General features: G+C 42.2%; 1 protein-coding gene across 1 annotated transcript; it reads right to left on the reverse strand.

Annotated features, from left to right (window-relative positions):
• Positions 1-2,800: 2,800 nt before the first annotated feature.
• LOC139174530 (basal cell adhesion molecule-like) lies at positions 2,801-26,908 on the reverse strand. Its single transcript, XM_070764964.1, has 8 exons — positions 26,590-26,908; positions 17,320-17,444; positions 15,935-16,136; positions 14,729-14,871; positions 12,807-12,972; positions 8,703-8,838; positions 6,232-6,334; positions 2,801-3,218 (listed from the first exon to the last, which is right to left on the reverse strand). The coding sequence occupies exons 1-7, from the start codon at positions 26,663-26,665 to the stop codon at positions 6,244-6,246; spliced, it is 939 nt and encodes a 312-aa protein (XP_070621065.1). The 5' UTR covers positions 26,666-26,908; the 3' UTR covers positions 2,801-3,218; positions 6,232-6,243.
• Positions 26,909-27,541: the final 633 nt, after the last annotated feature.

The following is a 27,541-nucleotide window of genomic DNA, read 5'->3' on the forward strand; positions in this document are numbered from 1 at the left end:
GCTAATCAGCTGTTCTCTTTTTACAGCCCAAATATCATGGCAGTTATCAACTCCTTAATAGACCCACATTTCTCCAGCTCAAGAACTTTCAGAGGTGTGGACTTCAACTCCCAGAACGCTGGCTGGGGAGTTCAGGTTCACACATGATGGCTGGAGAGTTGAAGTCTGCCAGTGTTGGATGGGGAATTCTGGGAGTTGAAGTCCGTCTGTGATCCTGGGGAATTCTGGGACTTGAAGTCCATCCGTGATGCCTGAGGAATTCTGGGAGTTGAAGTCCAGCTGTGATGCCTGGAGAATTCTGGGAATTGAAGTCCTCCTGTGATGGATGAGAATTCTGGGACTTGAAGTCCATCCATGATGCCTGGGGAATTCTGGGAGTTAAAGTCTACCTGTGATGGCCGGAGAATTCTGGGAGTTGAAGTCCACCTGTGATGGCCGGAGAATTCTGGGAGCTGAAGTCCACCTGTGATGGCCAGAGAATTCTGGGAGTTGAAGTCCACCTGTGATGGCCGGAGAATTCTGGGAGCTGAAGTCCACCTGTGATGGCCGGAGAATTCTGGGAATTGAAGTCCACCTGTGATGGCCGGAGAATTCTGGGAGCTGAGGTCCACCTATCTTAAAGTGGCTCGGATTGAGAAACACCACAACAGTGTACGAGACTCCGCTCTGCTTATTATATTCCATGTTAACATTCACAGATTCCCCCTTCCAAGGGAATAAGACCCTTCTTAAAACCGTTCATTTTGGTTTTAACTATATTGGAAAAACAAGCAATAGCTCCCCCTCCCTTTAAAAAGAAAAAGAAAGGGAAAAAACCTTATAAAAATTTGAAAGGCAATCCAGTTATCAACCTGGATCTTCTACGGTTACCTAAGGCAGTGTTTTTCAACCAGTGTGCCGCGGCACACTAGTGTGCCGTGAGACATGGTCAGGTGTGCCGTGGGGAAATTAAACACGGGTCCGCAAACTACCATTCCTGCTAGGATATCCCTTTTGTGTTCATCAAAACAGGCTCAGGTTTCACACTACGTGAGTATAAATACATTTAGAAACTATATTATTAACTATATGTATAATATGTACTGCGTTAGAGTGTCATTTTGGTTGGTGGTGTGCCCCAGGATTTTGTAAATGCAAAAAAGGTGCCACGGCTCAAAAAAGGTTGAAAATCACTGACCTAGGGGTTACGGTAGTCCAGGTGGGACACCTTGGGCAAAGAGAGAGGTAGGTGCCTCTGGAAATGTCCCAAACAACCCCTAACCATACTCACTCCATTGCCCAATTTCTTCTCCCCGATAATGGGAGCACCGCGGATTTAGCGTGATGATGGAGAGGCCCAGCTTTTGACGCACCCAGAGATGGGAGAGACGGTGCGTGTTTTTACGAGGGCTGAATATCCAACGGAGGCCTTTTATGATTGGTCTCGGCAGAAGTTGGGGGAAACACCGCTCCGCGCTGTCTTTGGCTCGGCCTGGTTTATAGCCCCCTGGGGCGCCGTAGACAATGCGGGTGATGAAAGGGAGGGAGACGAAACCCTGTTGCCACTCGCTCCGAACCGCTACCGTGGCAAGGTTCTGTTGCTTTTTATTTTGATGAAAGGAAGTGCCGGATTGGGGGGACATTTAAACTGCATAATGCAGAGACAGCATGATATATGGTGGGTGGTCTGTACACCAACTGCCTCCCCTTCCTCTGCAGGCGTTCGTATGCAAATAATAGAAAAACACCACTGAAATTCGAGGTGTTATTATCACCTTTGAGACCCAACGCAAAGCTCTAAGAAAAACAGCCTTCTGGGTCGTGATGCAGAGCTGCACTGGATTGTGGCAAGGGTTTAAAACAGGGGTTCTCTACCTGGGGGTCGGGACTCCTTTGGGGTCGGATGACCATTTCACAGGGGTCGCCTAAGACCATGGGAAAAGACAATTTTTTTCATGCTGTTAGGAACCAAAGCTTCTATTCTGGCACCTTGGAGTATATGTTTACAATCTGACCAATCAGGTGTTAACAGTGGGGGTATCCCTCTGACCTCCCTGCCAATCAGCTTAAAGGTCTGTGGGGAGAATTGGGGCTAGACTTATGGTTGGGGGTTGCCCCAACACGAGGAACAGTATTAAGGGGTCATTAGAAAGGTTGAGAACCTCTGGTTTAAAAGGAGGGCATCTAACCCTCAAACAGGTTAGATCACGGGTCTCCAACTTTGACAACTTTAAGCCTGATGGACTACGACACCCAGAATTCCCCAGCCGGCAAAGATGGACTTCAACTCCCAGAATTCCCCAGCTGGGAGTTGAAGTCCACCAGGTTTAAAGTTCCCAAGGTTGGAGACTGTTGTGGTTGCCTGGTGAAGCCCAGCATAGCAGAGCCCCCTGGTTTAGATGTTGAATTAAACCACAGGCCAAAGAGTGGGAGACCTTTGGCGAGGTTCCTAAAATAATAAGCGATTTTTTAAAAAATCCCTCCGTTGTTTTCAATGCCTGCGTTTTGCAGAAAAGGCGAGAATATATCTGCAGGCTCTTGGGGAAAAAAAGAAGGCTACCGGAGGAGCGTGAATGAAATTGAGCAGGTGGGCTGCAAAAAAGACCCCAAATAAGAAAAGCAAAACACAATGAGGTAGGTGCAATGTTAATCTGCCTCCCCCAGTCCCTATTTTGGAGGGTGTGATCCTCTCTCAATTCTGGAATGTCAATTTGTCTTTCATAATCGGGAGTCTTCATGTTTCGGACAAGATTTCTTTTGTTTTTAAATAAGGATTCTCTCTTTATCACAAACGTTCTTGCTGCCAGAGAACAAGCGCTACTGTAGAAAAGACACAAAGTTTGTCTATTTTTGAACGAACAAAATACACAATATTCTTCAATCATTGATTCTCGATTAAAAAGTCAAAATATAAAGAGGACAGCATCTGTCCGAAGAACATGAAAGAAGTCAAGGCAAGATATTGGTGAAATGAGCCACAAGAAAAAAATATATATATAGTATTTTAGCCTGGAAAGAGTAACAGAATGGCAGGCAAAGATCAGCTAATGTAGAGATCCATAGGAACCCCAATATCACTGCTACCCCCCTCCTCAATTCCTCCAAACAAGTCCCCCCCAAAAGTCAAGATAACTATTTCCCCAAATATACACAAACACAACCAATTACTGTACAGTATTGACACCAGTCCATAATCAATACAGGAAAAGAAGTTGGATCTTGAAAAAGTTCATTTCATCCTATAGAAAGGAGGGAGGAAAAATGGTTAGCGCAGCTAGTAGTTGTTGCAAAGGATATTTTAACTCTGTGGTTTTCAAAAGTTTGGCCACTTTAAGATGCGGGAACGTCAGCTCCCAGAATTCCCCAGTCAGTGTGGAGTTCGGGAAGTTCACGCCTCTTAAAAGTTGCCAAGTTTGAAAAATCTGATTTCAAGGAATACTCAATGTCCCTGGCTTGATATTCTCCAGATATATAAATGTTGTGGTTAGCTCTGGCCCTGCTCCTGCCCCAAGGATTGTGGATGTGGGGGAGACATCCACATGCTGCAGGCCTGTTTTGCCCCCGGTGGAATCTGCTGATGAAGGCTCCTCTGACCAAGAAGACATGAGTGACAGGGAGGAGGAGAGTGTGGCAGACAGCTAAGGAGATCAATTCTCTAGCTCCTCCTTGGATTCGGAACAAGAGTTAATGATACAGCCACGCATGCGGACAGCGATGCATAGGCAGCAACAACTGAGAGATTATTATCAAAGAAAATGAGGCCACCTGTGGTTGGGTGGGGCTGTGGTCATTAGTGAGGCTGCTATAAATAGCAGCCTGTGGGTTTGGCCATTGTGGAGGATTATCTGATCGTTGTGTTTCGTGACTGCTTTACTGACTTTGACTTTTTGTGTGCTGATTTCCCCCCGCTTTGAAACTAAACCAGAACAAAGTGTGTTTCACTTTGTGACAGAAGAAGGACTGTGAATTGCCTCACAGCTGCAAGATAAGTATCACAGAACTGATAAGGGACTTGTACCAATTACCAGTTTGTTTGGAGACCAGTGCTCTTGGCTATACCAAAAGAGGGCTTGGTTTAAGTGACTTTTCATTATAAAAAACATTGTTTTGAATTTTCAAACGTGTGTGTGTCTGAAATTTGTACCTGTGAATTTTTGGGAGGATTCTACCAGAGAGCCCTACAGAACATATAAATATTACTTTTTTTAAAAAAAATTTTTTTAAAAAATTTACATATAGACAATGCAGACAAACAATTCATATTCATTTTTGTGTATGATTCGATTGTGTGTTGTTTTTTATATATTGGGGTTTCTTTTTTGGACTTTTTCATCTAACACTGTAATCTAGATTTTTAAATATTAGATTTGTTACTATGTACTGTTCTTCACCATTGTTGTGAGCCGCCCCGAGTCTGCGGAGAGGGGTGGCATATAAATCCAATAAATCTAATAAATCTAATCTATATTCAGAAAGACAAAAATACAATATACATCCCCTTCCCCCCTATAGCTGACTCATCGACAGCCTCCTTTTATATTCTTTTGCGGTATTGTAACCATTGGTTTTATCTATAGTATATAGTTTATAATACTAGGTTTTAATTTCTTACTCTATAACTTATATAAATATAGTAGGTGAAAAGTTTAGTTTAGTTTAGTTTAGTTTAATCAGATTTGTATGCCGCCCCTCTCCGCAGACTCGGGGCGGCTCACAGCAACAGCAATACAAGACAAATCCAATATTAAATTAATTTTAAGAACACCACAAGTTAAAAACCAATCATACACACTAGCATACCATACACAAATTTTATAAGCCTAGGGGGAAGGAACATGTCAATTCCCCCATGCCTGACGACAGAGGTGGGTTTTAAGGAGCTTACGAAAGGCTAGGAGGGTGGGGGCAACTCTGATATCTGGGGGGAGTTGATTCCAAAGGGTCAGGGCCGCCACAGAGAAGGCTCTTCCCCTGGGTCCCGCCAAACGACATTGTTTAGTTGACGGGACCCGGAGAAGGCCAACTCTGTGGGACCTAACTGGTCGCTGGGATTCGTGCGGCAGAAGGCGGTCCCGGAAAAAAAGGGTTATATTTAAGTCTTTGACGAATTTTGGTTTAACTTATTTCTTTATCACGCAGCACTACTGGTATTTGTTCTTTTATTCATCCACATATTGAAATCTTTCCAAATCTGGTAGTATTTTGAGTTTTCTTGCTCTTTTAGCTCCAAATTTAGTTTGTCTGCTTCTGTGCAGTCTAGCATTTTTAAAATTAAATTTCGTTCATTAGGCATTGATTCCTTTTTCCAAAATTGGGCTATGGTTATTCTCATTGCTGTTATTAAGTGTTGGGTCAAATAATATTGTTCTTTTTTCATATTTTTTCCGATGACACCAAGCAAAAATATTTCCGGTTTCATTTCTAATTTAATGTCAATTATTCCTTTTATTCATTTTTGAAGTTGGTGCCGAATTCCCTTAACTTGTGCACTGGTAGGTCCACCATATATGAAAGTAGGAGCCATGTTTCTCTCCACAATTTGAGGTTAGCATACATCTTGGCTAACCTGGCTGGGGGCATGTGCCACCTATAAAACATTTTGATTGCATTTTCTTTATAGGAGGTGGATCTGGTCATTTTATAGTTGGTGTGCCACATTTTATAGTTGGTTCCCACAGAGTTGGCCTTCTCCGGCTCCCGGCGACTAAACAATGTCATTTGGCGGGACCCAGGAGAAGAGCCTTCTCTGTGGCGGCCCCGACCCTCTGGAACCAGCTCCCCCCAGATATCAGAGTTGCCCCCACCCTCCTTGCCTTTCGCAAGCTCCTTAAAACCCACCTCTGTCGTCAGGCATGGGGGAATTGAAATTGTTTTCCCCTTCCCCCTAGGCTTATAGAATTTATACATGGTATGCTTGTTTGTATGATTGGTTTCTTAAATTGGGGTTTTTTAGATTATTTTTAATATTAGATTTGTTTACATTGTTTTCTTTATTGTTGTTAGCCGCCCCGAGTCTACGGAGAGGGGCGGCATACAAATCTAATAAATAAATAAATAAATAAATAAATTTCCCCCCATTGATCTAAGTGGATTGTATGTCCGATATTAAAATATTACATCGTAGCCAATCCTCCAGTTGGGCCAGTAGGACAACCGTCATCTGGATGACCGACAATCTCGCCACAGGCTTTTGTCAAGAATGAAGAGACCTTCCCAGGATGAAATAAGAGGGCGCTGTGCAAGTTTACTAACCAGTGTATCTGTTCACATCACCAGAGGCTGGGTAACGCTCACAACAGAAGGCACGGAGTCGAGGCTGCCTTTGTAAATGGGGGTGCGCTGGCCAGACTCCTCCCTAAAAAGGAAAGACCAATGTTATGCGGTTCTTCTCCCTGATGCACAAATACCTGAACAGACAGAGCAAATAATGTTACCAGTTCCTCCATGCTTGTTTGTTTCATTCATTCATTCATTCACTCATTCACTCATTCATTCACTCACTCACTCACTAAATCATTCATTCATTCATTCATCATTCACTCATTCATTCATTCATTCACTCACTCACTCACTCACTCATTCATTCACTCACTCAATCATTCATTCATTCACTCACTCACTAAATCATTCATTCATTCATCATTCACTCATTCATCATTCACTCATTCATTCATTCATTCATTCATTCATTCACTCACTCACTCACTCACTAAATCATTCACTCATTCATTCATTCATTCACTCACTCAATCATTCATTCATTCATTCATTCATTCATTCATTCATTCATTCATTCATTCACTCATTCGAATTCTATGCCGCCCAATCCCGAAGGACTCAGAGAGGCTTACACAATAATATACCTCTGGAACCGCCTGCTACCGCATGAATCCCAGCGACCGATAAGGTCCCACAGAGTTGGCCTTCTCCAGGTCCCGTCAACTAAGCAATGCCGTTTGGCGGGCCCCAGGGGAAGAGCCTTCTCTGTGGCGGCCCCGGCCCTCAAATCAACTCTCCCCGGAGATTAGAACTGCCCCCACCCTCCTTGTCTTTCGTAAATTACTCAAGACCCATCTATACCGCCAGGCATGGGGGAGTTGAGACACCTTTCCCCCAGGCTTTTTTATATTTATGTTTGGATATGCATGTGTTGTTTGCTTTTTAAATATGATAGGGTTTTTATGTGCTTTTTAATATTAGATTTGTTTTCACTAGAATATTGTTTTTATTGTTGCTGTGAGCCGCCCCGAGTCTTCAGAGAGGGGCGGCATACAAATCTAATAAATTGAATTGAATATGATACGATACAAAGATACAAGCAATAAAAAGAAGTCGGATATAATCTCTAAAACTAACCCCGTGAGATAAAACCCATTTATATAAAAAAGCAGTCAATCATATACAGTGCATACACACCATTCATAAAGTTTGGCCGTGAAAGATGTACAATTATGCATTCTCACTTCCCAGAAGTAGATCAGCAGGTCTCTGTTATAATCAGCAGTAGGAAGACCAAAGCAAATGTTCTATATTCTATATTCCATATTCTATTTCCTATTCTATTTTATTCTCTTTTCTATTCTACTCTAGTCTATATTCTATTCTATATTTTTATTCTTCTTATTCCATTCCATCCCCCATCCCCATTTTATATATTCTATAAAATCGTCTTTCAAAAACAATGTTGGGGCTGGACTTATTTATTTATTAGATTTGTAGGCCGCCCCTCTCTGCAGACTTGGGGCGGCTAACAACAGTAAAAAGATAATATAAACAAATCTAACATTAAAAGTAATTGAAAAAACCCCAATTTAAAGAACCAATCCTACATACAGACATACCATGCATTAATTTTATAAGCCCAGGGGGAAGGGAATATCTCAATTCCCCCATGCCTGACGACAGAGGTGGGTGTTAAGGAGCTTATGAAAGACAAGGAGGGTTGGGGCAACTCTGATCTCTGGGGGGAGTTGGTTCCAGAGGGTCGGGACCACCACAGAGAAGGCTCTTCCCCTGGGTCCTGCCAAACAGCATTGTTTAGTCGACGGGACCCGGAGAAGGCCAACTCTGTGGGACCTAACTGGTCACTGGGATTTGTGCAGCAGAAGACGGTCCCAGAGATATCCTGGTCCGATGCCATGAAGGGCTTGTATTCTCTGCACCCAAAGAATCAACTTTGGAACTTTGCTTAAAGGGGAAAATAATCACGGCCGATTCCATCCCCTGTGACAGTGCATCGGTTAGATTCCGCTATTTGTGATTCGCCCGCCACTGGCAGGAATAGTACCCCCGTTTCCCAAAAAATAAGACAGCGTCTTATATTAATTTTTGCTCCCAAAGATGTGCTACGTCTTATTTTCAGGGGATGTCTTATTTTTTTTCGGTGAATTGTATCCTGTATCCTTCTGCAGCAAAAACACATCCAAACACGCAGCCGCATATCGCAGTGTTATATATGTTCTGTTTGGGAATGCTGTGAAACGAAACCTCTCCTGCGTCTTAATTTCGGGGGATGCCTTATATTAGGCAATTCTACAAAACCTCTCCTAGGTCTTACTTTCGGGGGTGATTTATTTTTGGGGAAACGGGGTAGCTGGTGTCCTTGGGTGGGATGGGCCAAATTCTGGCTGCAAAAAAGAATTTCAAATCCCTGCCTGGGGTCACAACAGGAAAGTCCCTGACCACCGCAAACCACCCCAAAATCACACCGACCGGACACTCACAAAGCCATTTTCTTCAGGACGGATGCCCGGTGATAAGGGATGAGGAAGGCGAAGACCAAAATCAACAGCAGCAACAGTATGGCTGGTAGGGCCACTGCCAGGGCCAGCATTGGGGTGCTGAGGGTCTTCACGGACTCTGGAGAAGACAAAGGGTCAACAACCAAAAACAGGAACCAGCCCCCGTGCCCTCCACCCATCTGCCTCCATCAGAGGGCAGAGAAAGAAAATTAGAAATTCGTTAGAAGAAATCTTAGGGGAAAAACCATGGAGTTCTTTCTATTGGGAATAGTCATGAAAAATTTGAAAAAAGGCAGATATATTTAATTTTGCACATTAAGAACCACAGCAAGAATAATACAGTGATACCTCATCTTACAAATGCCTCATCATACAAACTTTTTGAGATACAAACCCGGGGTTTAAGATTTTTTTGCCTCTTCTTACAAACTATTTTCACCTTACAAACCCACCGGCGCCGCTGGGATGCCTCGCCTCTGGACTTCCGTTGCCAGTGAAGCACCCGTTTTGCCCTGCTGGGATTCCCCTGAGGCTCCCTTCCATGGGAAACCCCACCTCCGGACTTCCGTTGCCAGCGAAGCACTCGTTTTTGCGCTGCTGGGATTCCCCTGAGGCTCCTCTCCATGGGAAACCCCACCTCCGGACTTCCGTTGCCAGTGAAGCACCCGTTTTTGCGCTGCTGGGATTACCCTGAGGCTCCCCTCCATGGGAAACCCCACCTCCGGACTTCCGTTGCCAGCGAAGCACCCGTTTTTGCGCTGCTGGGATTCCCCTGAGGCTCCCCTCCATGGGAAACCCCACCTCCAGACTTCCGTTGCCAGCGAAGCACTCGTTTTTGCGATGCTGGGATTCCCATGCTGGGATTCCCCTGCAGCATCACAAAAACACAGAAGTCCGGAGGTGGGGTTTCCCATGGAGGGGAGCCTCAGGGGAATCCCACCAGTGCAAAAACGGGCGCTTCGGCTGGCAAAAGGGGTGAATTTTGGGCTTGCACGCATTAATCGCTTTTCCATTGATTCCTATGGGAAACATTGTTTCGTTTTACAAACTTTTCACCTTAAGAACCTCATCCCGGAACCAATTAAGTTTGTAAGACAAGGTATCACTGTATTTGCACAATATTGGAAAAATGAAAATGTACCAACATTAGTATTAGTAATAGTTTTTTGGTTTGTTTTTCTTTTACTATTATACTTTTTTCCCCCTTAGCTTATAAGCTTTTTAATTTTTATTTAGGAAGTGGTAGTAAGGGTTTCTAGAATACAGGGGGAGTAAATATAACGGCTTAATTGTGTTTGTAAGAATAAGATGTAATTATTGTGATAAGGTGAAAGGAAATCAATGTGGAATTTAATTAGATGAAAATTTGGATATCTGGATGACAAAATTAGGGGTCAAGGTTGGGGGGGGGATGATGGATACCGAAAATAATTTAATTTGGAACTATTAAAATTTTGGGGGGACAGTTGTCCATGATTTACTAACTAAATACTGTTTTTATTGTAAGCCGACTATTTTGAAATGTATGGAAAAAAGTTTATATGGAGGAAAAATTTTAAAAAATTACCCCGCCCCCAAAGAAAAGGAAAATGTACCAACAGAGGAAGATATAATTAAAAAAAATAGTAGAATGTGCGGAGATGGATAAATTAACATTGGAATTAAAAAATAAGGAAGATTTGGAATATTATGAACGTTGGAGCAAGTTCTACGGCTGGCTGGAGAAAAGGAAAAAGTAATAAATGTATACATAGTAATATTATTATTAACTGGAATAAAAAGTTTTTTTAAAAGATATTTCTTGGTGACAAATGGGTTAAGGAAAAACATATAGGATTAGACACTGAAGTAAGATCAATGTATATGATTTGTTTATAATTAAAATATGCTAAAAAATAGTTGTGTAATAGGTTGTGAGCACAATAAGAAATGTAATGCAGATTTGCTACACAAACGTCCAATGTTTTTAAATGTCTTTTGTTTCGTGCGTTATGTACACTGCTCAAAAAAATAAAGGGAACACTTAAACAACAGAATATAACTCCATATAAATCAAACTTCTGTGAAATCAAACTGTCCACTTAGGAAGCAACTCTGATTGACAATTTCACATGCTGTTGTGCAAATGGAAATAGTTGTGTGAATGAAATACTCAATGAGAAACATAGAAGATTGACGGCAGAAAAAGACCTCATGGTCCATCCAGTCTGCCCTTATACTATTTCCTGTATTTTATCTTCGGAGGGGGGGCATACAAATCCAATAAATAGATAGATAGATAGATAGATAGATAGATAGATAGATAGATAGATAGATAGATAGATAGATAGATAGATAAAAAAATACATACATCCATACATCCATACATCCATCCATACATACATACATACATACATACATACATATATTCCCTTTATCCCAGGAATGTTTAAATTCAGCTACTGTGGATTTACCAACCACGTCTGCTGGAAGTTTGTTCCAAGCTTCTACTACTCTTTCAGTAAAATAATATTTCATTCAAGAATATTTCATTCATTCAGATCTAGGATGTGTTATTTGAGCGCTCCCATTATTATTTTTGAGCAGTATATATATGTTTATAAATAAAACGTTTTGTAATTTAAAAGAGGACAGAGAAAACCAGTCAGCGATGCCCACAGGATCACCCACAAGGAGATGGTAGCTATGCTGTTATTAAAAAAGGAGTGGCACCAGCAAGCCTTTAAATTTAGGTAGGGCTGGTTTCAGAGGGTGGTTTTTGTTAGGTTTCACCCATAAAGGACGTGCCAGGTTACATGGATTATCTGTGTCCTAATAGAAACATAGAAGTCTGATGGCAGAAAAAGACCTCATGGTCCATCTAGTCTGCCCTTATACTATTTTCTGTATTTTATCTTAGGATGGATCTATGTTTATCCCAGGCATGTTTAAATTCAGTTACTGTGGATTTATCTACCACGTCTGCTGGAAGTTTGTTCCAAGGATCTACTACTCTTTCAGTAAAATAATATTTTCTCATGTTGCTTTTGAATAGGTTTGAGGGTGGAGGTTCATTTGCCGAGCTTGTGGGTCAGTTTCCAAATGTTTCATTACCAGGCTAGGTAATATCTTTAGCAGAGATTTTGGGGGTGTCTAACAAAATGAAATTCAATGGGGAAAAAAAATAAGGTTCTACATTTAGGCATGAAAAAACAAAATGCACAGCTACAGTATATGTGGTACATTGCTCAACAGTAGTAACTGTGAGAGGGATCTTGGAGTCCTAGTGGACAGCCATTTAAATAGGAGCCAGCCGTGTGTAGCAGCTGCCAAAAAAGCCAACACAGTTCTAGGCTGCATTAACAGAGGGATAGAATCCAGATCACGTAAAGTGTTAATACCACTTTATAAGGCCTTGGTAAGGCCACACTTGGAATACTGCATTCAGTTTTGGTCGACCACAATGCAAAAAGGATGTTGAGACTCTAGAAAAAGTGCAGAGAAAAGACTATTAGGGGACTGGAGGCTGAAACATATGAAGAATGGTTGCATGGCTAGTTGAATGAAAAGGACCAGGGGAGACATGATAGCAGCTTTCCAATATCTCAGGGGTTGCCACAAAGAAGGAGGAGTCAACCTATTCTCCAAAGCACCTGAGGGTAGAACAAGAAGCAATGGGTGGAAACTAAACAAGGAGAGAAGCAACTTGGAAATAAGAAGAAATTTTCTGACAGCTTGCCTCCAGAAGTTGTGAATGCTCCAACACTGGAAGTTTTTATGCAGATGTTGGCTAACCATCTGTCTGAAGTAGTGTAGGGTTTCCTGCCTAGGCAGGGGGTTGGACTAGAAGACCTCCAAGGTCCCTTCCAACTCTGTTGTTGTTGTTAATCGTATGCAATGTTGTTTGTTGTGGCAGCAGGAAAAAAAGAAATGGTCTCGCTTGGTTGGGTCCAGGGGTTGTTGCTGTGGGGAGAAGTGGCTGGTTAAAGATGCTGGATCTTTAATGTCCCAACACCAGGTGGGCTCTTTTTCCTGGAAGTTCTCCCACCCAGGAAGCTACCAAGTGTCCAGACTTCACATTGGAGGTCCAAATTCAGGACTTCTCACCCAGAATAAAGCTGCGCTTGACGCTCTCCACGAACAAGCGGATGGATTTGCTCTTGGTCAACTGAGGCAAAGTTGGATGATGGGCTTGGCAAGTGTAGGTCCCGGCTTGCTCCTGGGTTATCTTGGAGAAATTTAAGGAATCGGAGGGCAGGATCCAGTCAGCTCCCTATTTATAGGAGAGAGAGGAAAAAGAACCAATAACAGAAATCTTTTGATCCACATAATGAAGCTGTGAAACCCCTGTTTTAACTCCTACCCTCAAAACGTCGCTACAGAGCACTGCACACCAAGACAACTAGACACAAGAACAGTTTTTTTCACGAGTGCCATCACTCTGCTAAACAAATAATTCCCTCAACACTGTCAAATTATTTACTAAGCCTGCACTACTAATACTAGTAGGTTTTTCCCATCATTCCTATCACCCATTTGCTCCCACTTATGACAAACTTGTTTAAAATAAAATAATATTTTATTTATTTATTTATTTATTGGATTTGTATGCCGCCCCTCTCCGTAGACTCAGGGCGGCTAACAACAAAGATAAAAACAGCATGTAAACAATCCAATCCAATACTAAAATAACTTTAAAAAAACTTATTATAAAAACCAAACATACATACAGACAGACATACCATGCGTAAATTGTAAAGGCCTAGGGGGAAAGAATATTTCAGTTCCCCCATGCCTGACAGCAGAGGTGGGTTTTAAGGAGTTTACAAAAGGCAAGGAGGGTGGGGGCAATTCTAATCTCTGGGGGGAGTTCCAAAGGGCCGGGGCCGCCACAGAGAAGGCTCTTCCCCTGGGTCCCGCCAAACAACATTGTTTAGTTGACGGGACCCAGAGAAGGCCCACTCTGTGGGACCTGACTGGTCGCTGGGATTCGTGCAGCAGAAGGCGGTCCCGGAGATAATCTGGTCCGGTGCCATGAAGGGCTTTATAGGTCATGTTGCTTCTGACCTTTCCCTCAACTAACCTCAGATTGTGCCCCCTGGAACACAAGAACAAGGGGGCGCAATCTGAGGTTAGCTGGGGGAAAGACCAGAAACAACAGGTGAGAAAATATTATTTGACTGAAAGAGGAGTAGATGCTTGGAACAAATTTCCAGCAGACGTGGTTGGTAAATCCACAGTGACTGAATGTAAACATGCCTGGGATAAACATAGATCCATCCTAAGATAAAATACAGGAAATAGTATAAGGGCAGAATAGATGGACCAGGAGGTCTTTTTCTGCCGTCAATCTTCTATGTTTCTATGTAAGATCGGCTGCCTAGCACATACATGCATGCTGGAGCTGACCTAGATTAGATTAGATTAGATTTATATGCTGCCCCTCTCTGCAGACTTGGGGCGGCTCGTAACAATGGCAAAAACAGTACATAGTGACAAATCTAATATTTACCAATCTAATTACAGTTTTAGATTAAAAGATTCATAAAAGCAACCCCAATATATATAAAAAACAAGCACACAATCAATCATACACAGAAACTACATGGGCAAGGGGGAGATGTTTCAATTCCCCCATGCCTGACGTCAGAGGTGGGTTTTAAGGAGTTTACGAAAGGCAAGGAGGGTGGGGGCAATCCTAATCTCTGGGGGGAGCTGGTTCCAGAGAGTCGGAGCCACCACAGAGAAGGCTCTTCCCCTGGGTCCCGCCATTGTTTAGTCGACGGGACTTGGAGAAGGCCGACTCTGTGGGACCTAACTGGTCGCTGGGATTCGTGCGGCAGAAGGCGGTCCCGGAGATATTCTGGTCCGGTGCCATGAAGGGCTTTATAGAGCAATGCCTCGCGTGCCGCATAGGTTCGACATCATGGGTATACAATATCCTGCCTAGGCCGAGGGTTGGACTAGAAGACCTCCAAGGTCCCTTCCAACTCTTGTTGTTCTGTTCCATTCTGTTCCTGCGCCCTTACCTCTCGAATCCACTCGTACACCGGCGTCTGGGAGCCGGCCGCTGAGCAATGAAGTTGCAAGTTCTCACCTTCCACGACCGACATGGAGTCTCCTATGGTGCCACACCAGGAGTTGGAATTGCTGATGAAGACGTTGTGCAGATCTGTGGGAGGGCAGAAGACATCGAAAATCATCCGTGCCCCTTTCCCATCATCCCCACCCCTTCTTAATTCAAAAGGCCAGTCTGGTGGGGTTCAGTGTGTCCATTGCTGGGTGGTTTTCCATCTATCCACACACACACACACACACACACACGCCAACATACAGTGGTACCTCTACTTACGAACTTAATTCGTTCCGTGACCAAGTTCTTAAATAGAAAAGTTTTTAAGAAGCAATTTTCCCCATAGGAATCAATGTAAAAGCAAATAATGCATGCGATTGGGGAAACCACAGGGAGGGTGGAGGCCCTGTTGCCTCCCAGGAAATTCCTAGAGAGGCCCCATGGAGGCTCCTCCCCAACTTTTCCGGCCCTGTTTCTTCCCAGGAGATTCCTAGAGAGGCCCCACAGAGGCTTCTCCCCACTTTTTCAGGCTCTTTCCTCCCAGGAGATTCCTAGAGAGGCTCCACAAAGGCTTCTCCCCACCTTTTCCGGCTCTTTCCTCCCAGGAGATTCCTAGAGAAGCCCCACAGAGGCTTCTCCCCACCTTTTCCGGCCCTGTTTCCCCCCTGGAGATTCCTAGAGAGGCCCCACAGAGGCCTCTCCCTGCCTTTTCCAGTTACAGTTTCGGAGGCTCAGGTTTGTAAGTGGGAAATGGTTCTTGAGAAGAGGCCAAAAACATCTTGAACACCCGGTTCTTGTGTAGAAAAGTTTGTAAGTAGAGGTACCACTGTATATCATTTTGTAAAGAACCAGCATGGTTTCTCATCGGTTGCATCTTCTTCTAAATCTGTCTTGTTAATAGAGCTATGCTGGTTGAGTATCAACTGTGCCTGCGAGAATAAATGTGCTTTTTATTGGCATTTCAAATCCCTCTCTTTCCATTCCCGGTCTTCTTCAGCTAAACACTCCACTGCAGATCCCAAGGATACGCGGAGTGTGAACTGCAGGAGCCTAGTCTTCTAAGAGGAAAGGGTAACGCAATCTCCTAGTCCTCATCTCCTGTTTACCGACTGCCCTCTGGTGGCTAGAGCAGGAAATCCAACACCCACCCACACCCACATACACTCCATCTGCAATTGCAGTACATCCGAGACAGTGCCGTTGTCGGTGGCGTTCAGACTGGCACAGCGGTAGGGCCCGGCGTGCCAAGAATGGATGTCGCTGATGGTCAGCAGGAGACGCCCGTTGCTGTGACTCACAGCGACGTCATAAAACCAGCAGCGCAAGTCGTGAGATTCATCCAAAGAGATCCAAGAACGGAGCCACTGGAGATGGGAGAAAGAGCAATGATGATAGTTGAACATTAATAATAATAATAATAATAATAATAATAATAATAATAATAATAATAATAATAATTATTATTATTATTATTATTATTATTATTATTATTATTATTATTATTTATTGGATTTGTATGCCGCCCCTCTCCGCAGACTCGGGGCGGCTAACAACAATAATAAACACAACATGTACAATCCAATAATAAAAAACAACTAAAAACCCCTATTATAAAACCAAACATACACACAAACATACCATGCATAACTTGTAATGGCCTAGGGGGAAGAGCGATCTCAACTCCCCCATGCCTGGCGGTATAAATGAGTCTTGAGTAGTTTACGAAAGACAGGGAGGGTGGGGGCAGTTCTAATCTCCAGGGGGAGTTGGTTCCAGAGGGCCGGGGCCGCCACAGAGAAGGCTCTTCCCCTGGGGCCTGCCAAACGACATTGTTCACTGTTTGTGGCTGGGGAATTCTGGGAGTTGAGGTCCACAAGGGTTAAAGGTACCAAGGTTGGACACCCCTGGTTTAAAGCTAAATGGAATAGAATAGAATTCTTTATTGGCCAAGTATGATTGGACACACAAGGAATTCGTCTTTGGTGCATGGGCTCTCTGTGTACATAAAAGAAAAGATACTGTACATTTGTCAAAAACCATAAGGGGTCAAATAAGCAATGAAGAAACAATCAATATTAATAAAAATCTTAAGGTAAATCTTAAATCTTACTGGTATCGTATTATGATTATTATTACTCTGTTGATTTGCATGTACATTGAGAGCTTCTGCATTGGAGATAAATTCCTTGTGTGTCTAATCACACTTGACCAATATAAAGTACCATATTCTATTCTGTTCTGTTCCATTCTATTCTGTTCTGTTTTATTCTTTTCTTTTATGTTCCATTCTATTTTCCATTCTATTCTTTTCAATATTCTATCCTTTTCTTTTTGCTTATGTTCCATTCTATTTTCTGTTCTGTTCTATTCTATTCTTTTCCATTTTCTATTCTATTCTAATCTATTCTATTTTCTTTTCTCCCCCCCTTTTCCTCTCTTTTCTTTTCTTTTTCTTCTCTTCCTATTCCTAATTCTATTCCTAATTCTAATAATTCTAATTCTATTAACAGAGGCAAGCAGTCAAAGCAAATTCCTTGATTAACCTACCTTGCTATATCTTTGGAAGGTGAAGTCCGATATATTATCCTCACCACTGACCAGGCATTCCAGAGTCACATTGTGGCCCTCAAAGATAGGGCCCTCCTGCTTAGTCCTACGGACGGTGGCGAACCCTGGATTATAAAGTTGGAAAGAGAGGATTAAATTCCCCTACGGAACTTATGACACGTCCTTTGCATTTAAAACTGTTGCGGCATCTACCCTGTTTCCCCGAAAATAAGACGTACCCCGAAAGTAAGGCATGTCAGAGGCTTTGCAGAATTTGCTAATATAAGGCACCCCCCAAAAATAAGGCGTAGTCAAGTTTACATACGGTACGGTGGAAAAACATACGGTACAATTCAAAGCTGTTCATAGCGGTACCGTAATAATGTGGCGCCCCCTGCTGGCCCCTTCCATCGCTTTGTACCGTCCAGTACAGCAGACACAGTCTGCTGCTGTCTCACCGCCATTACAGTCTCCACTACAGTGCGTAGACTGTAGTGCCTCTGCTGGCCAGAAGCTGCAATAGCGGGAGTATACTGTTGTACCATATAAGTGCCGTCGTTTGTGTGTGTGGGTGCCATACTGACAGGTACCGTACTATAATCAGTGTACCATACGGTGCACTTTCTTTGGGGGTGTCAACTTTTCTGCCTGTGAATTTGTCTTATTTGAGAAATATAAGGCACACCCTGAAAATAAGACATAGCACAACTTTTGGAGCAACAATTATTTATTTATTTATTGGATTTGTATGCCGCCCCTCTCCACAGACTCGAGCCGGCTAACAACAATAACAAAACAGTATACAGTAGTCTCTCGCTATACCGCGCTTCACCTACTGTGGCTTCACTTCATTGCGGGTTTCTGAGGCAGCCGATCAGCAGATTTAAACAGCCCGCCGAACTCGATCGGCAGGTTTAAAAAAAAAAAAAAAATCTAAAATTGTAAATACTGTATTTAAATACTGTATCTAAAATAAATACTGTGTTGGAAGGGTTTATAAACACTTAAAACAATGAAAACTTACCAAACAATTACAATATAAATACTTAAATAAGTACTATCAGTCGATAAATTCCCCATCGCGGATTTCACCTATCGCGGCCAGGTCTGGAACGTAACACCAGCGATAGGTGAGGGACTACTGTAATCCAATACTAAAAACAGTTAAAACCCATTATATAAAAACCAATCCTACATACAGACATACCATGCACAAAATTTTAAAGGCCTAGGGGGAAAGTGTATCTCAGTTCCCCCATGCCTGGCGGCAGAGGTGGGTTTTAAGCAGCTTACGAAAGGCAAGGAGGGAGGGGGCAATTCTAATCTCTGGGGGGAGTTGGTTCCAGAGGGCCGGGGCCGCCACAGAGAAGGCTCTTCCCCTGGGTCTCGCCAAACGACATTGTTTGGTTGACGGGACCCGGAGAAGACCCACTCTGTGGGACCTAACTGGTCGCTGGGATTCGTGCGGCAGAAGGCGATCCCTGAGATAATCTGGTCCGGTGCCATGACAGTGTCTTATTTTCGGGGAAACACGGTATTCTATTCTATTCTATACTATTTCTATTCTATTCTATTCCTATTCTCAAAATAGAACTGCCCAAGGCAGTGATGGTGAACTTTTTGCCACGCGAAAAAGTTCGCCATCACTGTCTTGGGCAGTTCTATTTTGAGTGGTGCACCAGGATGGCTTGGAAGGTTTGTGAGACCCTGACTTCCCTTATCTTCCCTTTTCGAAGCTTTGGGGGTGACTCTGGGTGAATCACACTCTCTTAACCCAACCAACTTCCCAGGTTATTGTGTGTGTGTGGGGGGAAAAAGGACAGAAGGCTCAAAATTTACGAAACGGCAGCTCTGAGCTTGCAAATGTTGACTCCTGCTGCAGATCCTGCTAACCAAAGGAGGCGATATCAATCTAGCCAAACGGCAAGCTAATAGAATTCAAGAATTCATGGTTTTTAATCTTGCCTCGACGCTCGGCGCAACCCAGGAAAAGTTGCAGACGAAATTGAAATCTGGGGTGTTTCGCTGGAGATAATTCAGGACTGTTTACTTAATAACAGCCTCATTTTATATTTTATTTTTTCTTTATGTACAGAGAGCCTATACACCAAAGACAAATTCCTTGTGTGTCCAATCACACTGGGCCAATAAAGAATTCTATTCTATTCTATTCTACATGGCAATGGACCAGATTACCTCCGGAACCGCCTGCTACCGCACAAATCCCAGCGACCGATAAGGTCCCACAGAGTTGGCCTTCTCCGGGTCCCGTCGACTAAACAATGTCGTCTGGCGGGCCCCAGGGGAAGCCTTCTCTGTGGCGGCCCCGGCCCTCTGGAACCAACTCCCCCCAGAGATTAGAACTGCCCCCACCCTCCCTGTCTTTCGTAAATGACTCAAGACTTATTTATACCACCAGGCATGGGGGAGTTGAGATAGCTCTTCCCCCTAGGCCATTACAAGTTATGCATGGTATGTTTGTGTGTATGTTTGGTTTTATAATAGGGGTTTTTAGTTGTTTTATTAAATTGGATTGTTACATGTTGTTTTTTGTCATTGTTGTTAGCCGCCCCGAGTCTGCAGAGAGGGGCGGCATACAAATCCAATAAATAATAAAATAAATAATAATAATAATCTTAAGATCTGCCCCTTTAATCCAAATGAACCCAAATTCAAGGTCAAGCAAAACAGCAAATATTTTTTTAAGCCTCCTGGTATGGTCCGTGGGGTTTTCTTATCAAGGATAATGGAACTGGGCTGCCATTTTCTACTCTAATGGACACGTTTTGTCAATCTCCACTGTCACCTGTCAGTCTTGGGTGGCTAGGACGCCTTTGAATTGTACAAACAACTTCACCATGACTAGGCAATGACCCATGAAGGTGGAAAACACCCTTTATCAGCTTTTAAAATTAATAAATCACTAATTTATTTGTACGGCTTCAGCTTTTAAAATTAATAAATCACTAATTTACTGCTTTCCGAAACGTTTATGGTTTTACTGCTTTTAGTCTTGTAATATACCCAGAATTGCTTTGAAGCTTGGAGGATAATGTGAAGTGTTAATACCACTTTATAATGACTTGGTAAGGCCACACTTGGAATATTGCAATACATCGTAGTCGTCACTATATAAAAAAAAGATGTTGAGACTCTAGAAAGAGTGCAGAGAAGAGCCACAAAGATGATTAGGGGACTGGAGGCTAAAACGTATGAAGAACGGTTGCAGGAACTGGGTAGTGTATATCTAGTTTGATGAAAAGAAGGACCAGTGTTCCTCTATCTCAGGGTTTGCCACAAAGAAGAGGGAGTCAAGCTATTCTCCAAAGCATTTGAAGGCAGGACAAGAAGCAATGGGTGGAAACTAATCAAGGAGAGAAGCAACTTAGAACTGACAAGAGCTCTCCTGACAATCAGACCCATTAATCAGTGGAACAAGTTTATTTATTTATTTATTATTTAGATTTGTATGCCGTCCCTCTCCGCAGACTCGGGGCGGCTCACAACAAAATACAACAATTCATGACAAATCTAAATTATAGTTTAAAATATTTAAAAAACCCCATTTACTAAGCAAACATACACACAAACATACCATGCATAAATTGTATATGCCCCGGGGGAGATGTCTCAGTTCCCCCATGCCTGACGACAAAGGTGGGTTTTAAGGAGCTTACGAAAGGCAAGGAGAGTAGGGGCAGTTCTAATCTCTTGGGGGGAGTTGGTTCCAGAGAGTCGGGGCCACCACAGAGAAGGCTCTTCCCCTGGGGCCCGCCAACCGACATTGTTTAGTTGATGGGACCTGGAGAAGGCCCACTCTGTGGGACCTAATCGGTCGCTGGGATTCGTGTGGCAGCAGGCGGTCTCGGAGATATTCTGGTCCAGTGCCATGAAGGGCTTTAAAGGTCATAACCAACACTTTGAATTGTGACCGGAAACTGATCGGCAACCAATGCAGACTGCGGAGTGTTGGAGTAACATGGGCATACCTGGGGAAGCCCATGACTGCTCTCGCAGCTGCATTCTGCACGATCTGAAGTTTCCGAACACTTTTCAGAGGTAGCCCCATGTAGAGAGCATTACAGTAGTTGAACCTCGAGGTGATGAGTTGCCTCTAGAAGTTGTGGGGGGCTCCATAACTGGAGGTTTTAAAGAAGAGATTCAATAATCATTTGTTTGAAATGCTCTGGGGTTTCTGGTTTCAGCAGGGGGTTGGACTAGAAAACCTGCAAGACCCCTTCCAATGCCATTATTCTATAGCAAGATGGGCAAAAAGCAAATTACATGATACTAATGAGAGAGGGGGGAGGGAGGGAGGGGGGAAAAGAGAGTGAGGGAGGGAGAGAGAAAGAAAGAGAGATAGTGTCAGTGTTCCAAATAACATCTGAGAAATAAATCATAGTCCAGACCTTGGCCTTCTTCCAAGTTCCAACTTTATCAACAGTCATGTTGGTTACAAACTGTAGTCAATCTGGTACTAACTTTTCTTACAGTTCTCAGCCTAGGATAAGGTTCATCCCTTGTCCCTACACCCAGAAGTAAATCACACGGTTTTCTCAACATCCACAATCCTCCCCTGTACTTCTGGCTGGTGCTGAACAAAAGATGACCTTGCATCTCTGGAAAGAATGCGTTGTGGCTAGTATTTTTCATCTCATGCAACCACCCCTCCCACAGTACTATTCTACTTGTGGCAGGCCAAAGTCTTGATGGCTTCTGTCTGACAGAGAGACTGACAGAGACAGATAATGGATGGATGGATGGGTAGTAGATAGATAGATAGATAGATAGATAGATAGATAGATAGATAGATAGATAGATAGATAGATTATAGATGGATGATAGATTAATAGGTAGGTAGGTAGATAGATGATAGATAGATAGATAGATAGATAGATAGATAGATAGATAGATGATAGATAGATAGATAGATAGATAGATAGATAGATAGATAGATAGATAGATGATAAATAGGCAGGTAGATAGATGATAGATAGATAGATAGATAGATAGATAGATAGATAGATAGATAGATAGATAGATAGATAGATAGATAATATAGAGATAGATAGATAGATAGATAGATAGATAGATAGATAGATAGATAGATGATAAATAGGCAGGTAGATAGATGATAGATAGATAGATAGATAGATAGATAGATAGATAGATAGATAGATAGATAGATAGATAGATAATATAGAGATAGATAGATAGGTAGATAGATAGATAGATAGATTGATAGATTGATTATAGATGTATGATAGATTAATAGGCAGATAGATAGATAGATAGATAGATAGATAGATAATATAGAGATAGATAGATAGATAGATAGATAGATTGATTGATTGATTGATTGATAGATTGATTATAGATGTATGATAGATTAATAGGCAGGTAGATAGATAGATAGATAGATAGATAGATAGATAGATAGATAGATAGATAATATAGAGATAGATAGATAGATAGATTGATTGATTGATTGATTTATAGATTGATTATAGATGTATGATAGATTAATAGGCAGGTAGATGGATAGATAGATAGATAGAGAGATAGAGAGATAGAGATAGATTAGATGATAGATAGATGATGGATAGATGGATGGATTAGATAGACAGACAGATGATAGATAGATGAGAGGGAGAGAGATGGATGGATTGGTGGATGGATGGGTTAGATAGAGAGATAGATGATAGAGAGAGAGGGATGGATGGATTAGATAGACAGACAGAGACAGACAGACAGATAATAGAGCTATATAGATGATCGGTAGGAGGGAGAGAAGGTGGGAGAAACATAGATAGGTGATAGACAGACAAAAAGATGATAACCCTTTTCACAAACATGTCATAGCCAGGTTTTTTAATGTTGTGCCAAAACCGAGGTCTTTGTTTTCCACCTTCAGTTTTAATCTTGTGCTGTTTGAAACAGGGAGGGGGAAAAAAAAGCCAAACCAGCTGCTCCCCCCCCCAAAAAAACCCCCCTCCAAGTCATGCAAAACAACTCCTCTCCAAAATGTCAACATTCAACTGCGGTTCACTAAAAAAAAAAAAAAAAAGGGACTATGATTACACATTTCCGGGGACAACAGTTGGTTTCTCGTGACCATAGTTCCCTCTAAGCTGAGCAGTGAGCAATCGCTCACTTAAAAATCATCATCAACTCGGAGTTTTCCAAACCTGCCCAGAAGCCGAGAGGGAAAGAGTGAGAGGGAAGGAGAGAGAGAGGAAGAGAGAGAAGCAGATAGAAAAAAGAGAGGAAGGAAAAGAGAAAGAAAAAGAATGGGAGTAAGGAAGAGAGAAAGAAAATCAAAATCTAGTTTGAAACTAGCTCAACTATTTCAGTGGCATTTTGATATTGATAGAGTTGCCCTATTATGAGCTCACTGTTATAGACACACAGGACAGTATTTTATTTTGAAATTCTCTGAGACAAAACAGGGTGGGTTTTTTGTTTGTTTGTTTGTTTATTTATTTATTTATTATTTCTGTGCTGCCCAGTCCCGAAGCGACTGCCACTCAGACACTATACTTTTCTCCCCACCCCAAAAAAAAATTAGAAGGAACACTGCTCGTGACCTGCCTCAACCTCTTCCAGCTAAAGCCAGCGGTTTCCCTGCAAGAAACATCTGTCTGTCTCTCTCTGTGTCTCTCTCTCACACACACACTCACTCACACACACACACACACAAACACAGAGGGAGTAGAGGTGAGCAGGGTGCCTTCCATCCCGTCCAATTTTCTCTCCTATATCTCATATTTATTTTCTTTCACTCAGAAACCTCTTCCTCTATCCTCCATTGATGTATTGTATTTCATTCTTATATCTTCACTCCTACCCTTTCTTTCTTTCTTTCTTTCTTTCTTTCTTTCTTTCTTTCTTTCTTTCTTTCTTTCTTTCTTTCTTTAGAAACATAGAAACATAGAAGACTGACGGCAGAAAAAGACCTCATGGTCCATCTAGTCTGCCCTTATACTATTTCCTGTGTTTTATCTTAGGATGGCTATATGTTTATCCCAGGCATGTTTAAATTCAGTTACTGTGGATTTACCAACCACGTCTGCTGGAAGTTTGTTCCAAGGATCTACTACTCTTTCAGTGAAATAATATTTTCTCACATTGCTTTTGATCTTTCTCCCAACTAACTTCAGATTGTGTCCCCTTGTTCTTGTGTTCACCTTCCTATTAAAAACACTTCCCTCCTGAACCTTATTTAACCCTTTAACATATTTAAATGTTTCGATCATGTCCCCCCTTTTCCTTCTGTCCTCCAGACTATACAGATTGAGTTCATGAAGTCTTTCCTGATACGTTTTATGCTTAAGACCTTCCACCATTCTTGTAGCCCATCTTTGGACCCGTTCAATTTTGTCAATATCTTTTTGTAGGTGAGGTCTCCAGAACTGAATACAGTATTCCAAATGGGGTCTCACCAGCGCTCTATATAAAGGGATCACAATCTCCCTCTTCCTGCTTGTTATACCTCTAGCTATGCAGCCAAGCATCCTATTTGCTTTTCCTACTGCCCGACCACACTGCTCACCCATTTTGAGACTGTCAGAAATCACTACCCCTAAATCCTTCTCTTCTGAAGTTTTTGCTAACACAGAACTGCCAATGCAATACTCAGATTGAGGATTCCTTTTCCCCAAGTGCATTATTTTACATTTGGAAACATTAAACTGCAGTTTCCATTGCTTTGACCATTTATCTAGTAAAGCTAAATCATTTACCATATTACAGACCCCTCAAATATCTCATATTTATTTTCTTTCACTCATATACCTCTTCCTATATCTTCCATTGATGTATTGTATTTCATTCTTATATCTTCACTCCTATCCTTTCTTTCTTTCTTTCTTTTTTTCTTTCCTTTCTTTGATATATATTCTACAGGGTTAATCTCATTAACCTTCATTATGAATTGGACAAAATAAATAAATAAATAAAAATATACATTAAAAATACAACCCAGCAATAAATGTTTTTTTTTTTTACATTGCAGCCACACACACTATTTGCTCCCCCCAACCACCCATTACCCCCTTCATTGTAAACCTGACCGGGGTTATCTGTCGGGTTTTTATAGGGCGTTCTTGCCCTTCTGCACACTCAACCCGCCCCGTCTGTAACAAAGGTCAATTAGGATTGTGCAAACGCGGAGTTGCAGGGATGCTGGACGAAAGCGAAAGTGGTGTTGGGAAGAAGAAGAGCGTTGGTAGGTTTGGGATCTTTATTTTATTTATTTATTTATTTATTTTGTCCAATACACAATGAGGGTTTTAGTGGGTATATATCAATATACACATAGTAAAATACATGATGAAGGTTATAGAGGAGATACTCATAGTAAAATATATCTAAGAAATAATAGAAAAGAAGGTATAGTAATAGAACATATCAATGAAGGAATAGAAGAAGAGATATAGGAATAGAAGAAAGGAATAGGAGATATAGGAGAGCAATAGGACAGGGGACGGAAGGCACTCTAGTACACTTGTACTCGCCCCTTACTGACCTCTTAGGAATCTGGATAGGTCAACCGTAGAAATTATGTTAAAATCTTAAAAGATCCAGATTCCAGAAGGGAGATCTGGAGTTGCTCCTACTCTCCCGGGTGAAATACTACAACTACTACTACTACTAATAATAATAATAAATAATAACAACAACAACAACAACAACAACAACATAGAAGATTGACGGCAGAAAAAGACCTCCTGGTCCATCTTGTCTGCCCTTATACTATTTCCTGTATTTTATCTTAGGATGGATCTATGTTTATCCTGGGCATGTTTCAATTCAGTCCCTGTGGATTTACCAACCACGGCTGCTGGAAGTTTGTTCCAAGCCTCTACTACTCTTTCAGTCAAATAATATTTTCTCACGTGGCTTCTGATCTTTCCCCCAACTCACCTCCGATTGTGCCCCCTTGATCTTGGGGTGACTTTCCTATTAAAAAACACTTCCCGCCTGAACCTTATTGAACCTTTTCACATATTTAAATGTTTCGACCAATTAGCTAGCTTAATTATTTCATTATTTAATTCAATTAATAAAAAAAACGTCCATCAGAGACTTGAAGTGAAAAGTTGCCGAGGTTTGGAGATCCCCCCCTGAGTTGAAGTGCGCCAGGCTTTAAAAGTTTTGCAAAGTTGGAAACTTGCAAAGTTCAGTCCCTGACTCAGCTTCGGCGGGTCGGGGGTTCACACAACCCCGCTGTAACTCAGCCTACCTGGCTCACGTGCTTTCCCGACTCACCTGCATGAGAGAAGCAGAGGGTCGCGCTCAGCAAGGCCGCGGCGAAGAGCCACCCGGGAGGACCAAACTGCGCCATGGCGCACCGATGGCTGGGCTTCCTCCTCGGCTTCGGCGCTGAAAGCAAAGCAGGGAGAGAGAGAAAGACGATGTGGCGCGCGGAACAGGGCTCGGCCGGACAGGGGCTGGGGGGGTCAGCCAAGGCCGGCCAAGGTGGAAGGGGGGAGAAGACGAGAAAAGCCGGGCGACCGGGGAACCGTCGGCGCGCCCTCCTTCCTCTCTCTGCGCTCTGGGCTCTTTTTTTGGAGCGGAGGCGTCTAGCTAAATGCTGGGCGGGAGGGGCGGGGAAGTGAATGGCTAAACCAACGAAACCGGTTCCAGACACTCGGATCGGGCAGGGCGCAGAAGGAACCCCGTAGGGGGCGGAGGCTGCTGCGTTGTTTTGTGGGTTTATTTTATTTTATTTTATTTTATTTTATTTTATTTTATTTTATTTTATTTTATTTTATTTTATTTTATTTTATTTTTTATTTTATTTTATTTATGTTTTTATTTTTTATTTTTTTTAAATTTATTTTGATTTTTATGCCGCCCTTCTCCTTAGACTCAGGGCGGCTTACAACATGTTAGCAATAGCACTTTTTTTAACAGAGCTAGGCTATTGCCCCTACAATCCGGGTCCTCATTTTACCCACCTCAGAAGGATGGAAGGCTGAGTCAACCTTTATTTGTTTTATTTTATTTTACTTTGCTTTGCTTTGCTTTGCTTTGCTTTGCTTTGCTTTGCTTTGCTTCGCTTCGCTTCGCTTCGCTTCACTTCACTTTACTTTATTTTTCATTTTATTTTTATTTTTTTATTTTATTTTATTTTTATTTTATTATTTTATTTTATTTTATTTTATTTTATTTTTATTTTATTATTTTATTATTTTATTATTTTATTTTATTTTTATTT

The sequence above is a fragment of the Erythrolamprus reginae genome, chromosome 11 (assembly GCF_031021105.1).
Source record: "Erythrolamprus reginae isolate rEryReg1 chromosome 11, rEryReg1.hap1, whole genome shotgun sequence".
NCBI classification, from domain to species: domain Eukaryota; kingdom Metazoa; phylum Chordata; class Lepidosauria; order Squamata; family Dipsadidae; genus Erythrolamprus; species Erythrolamprus reginae.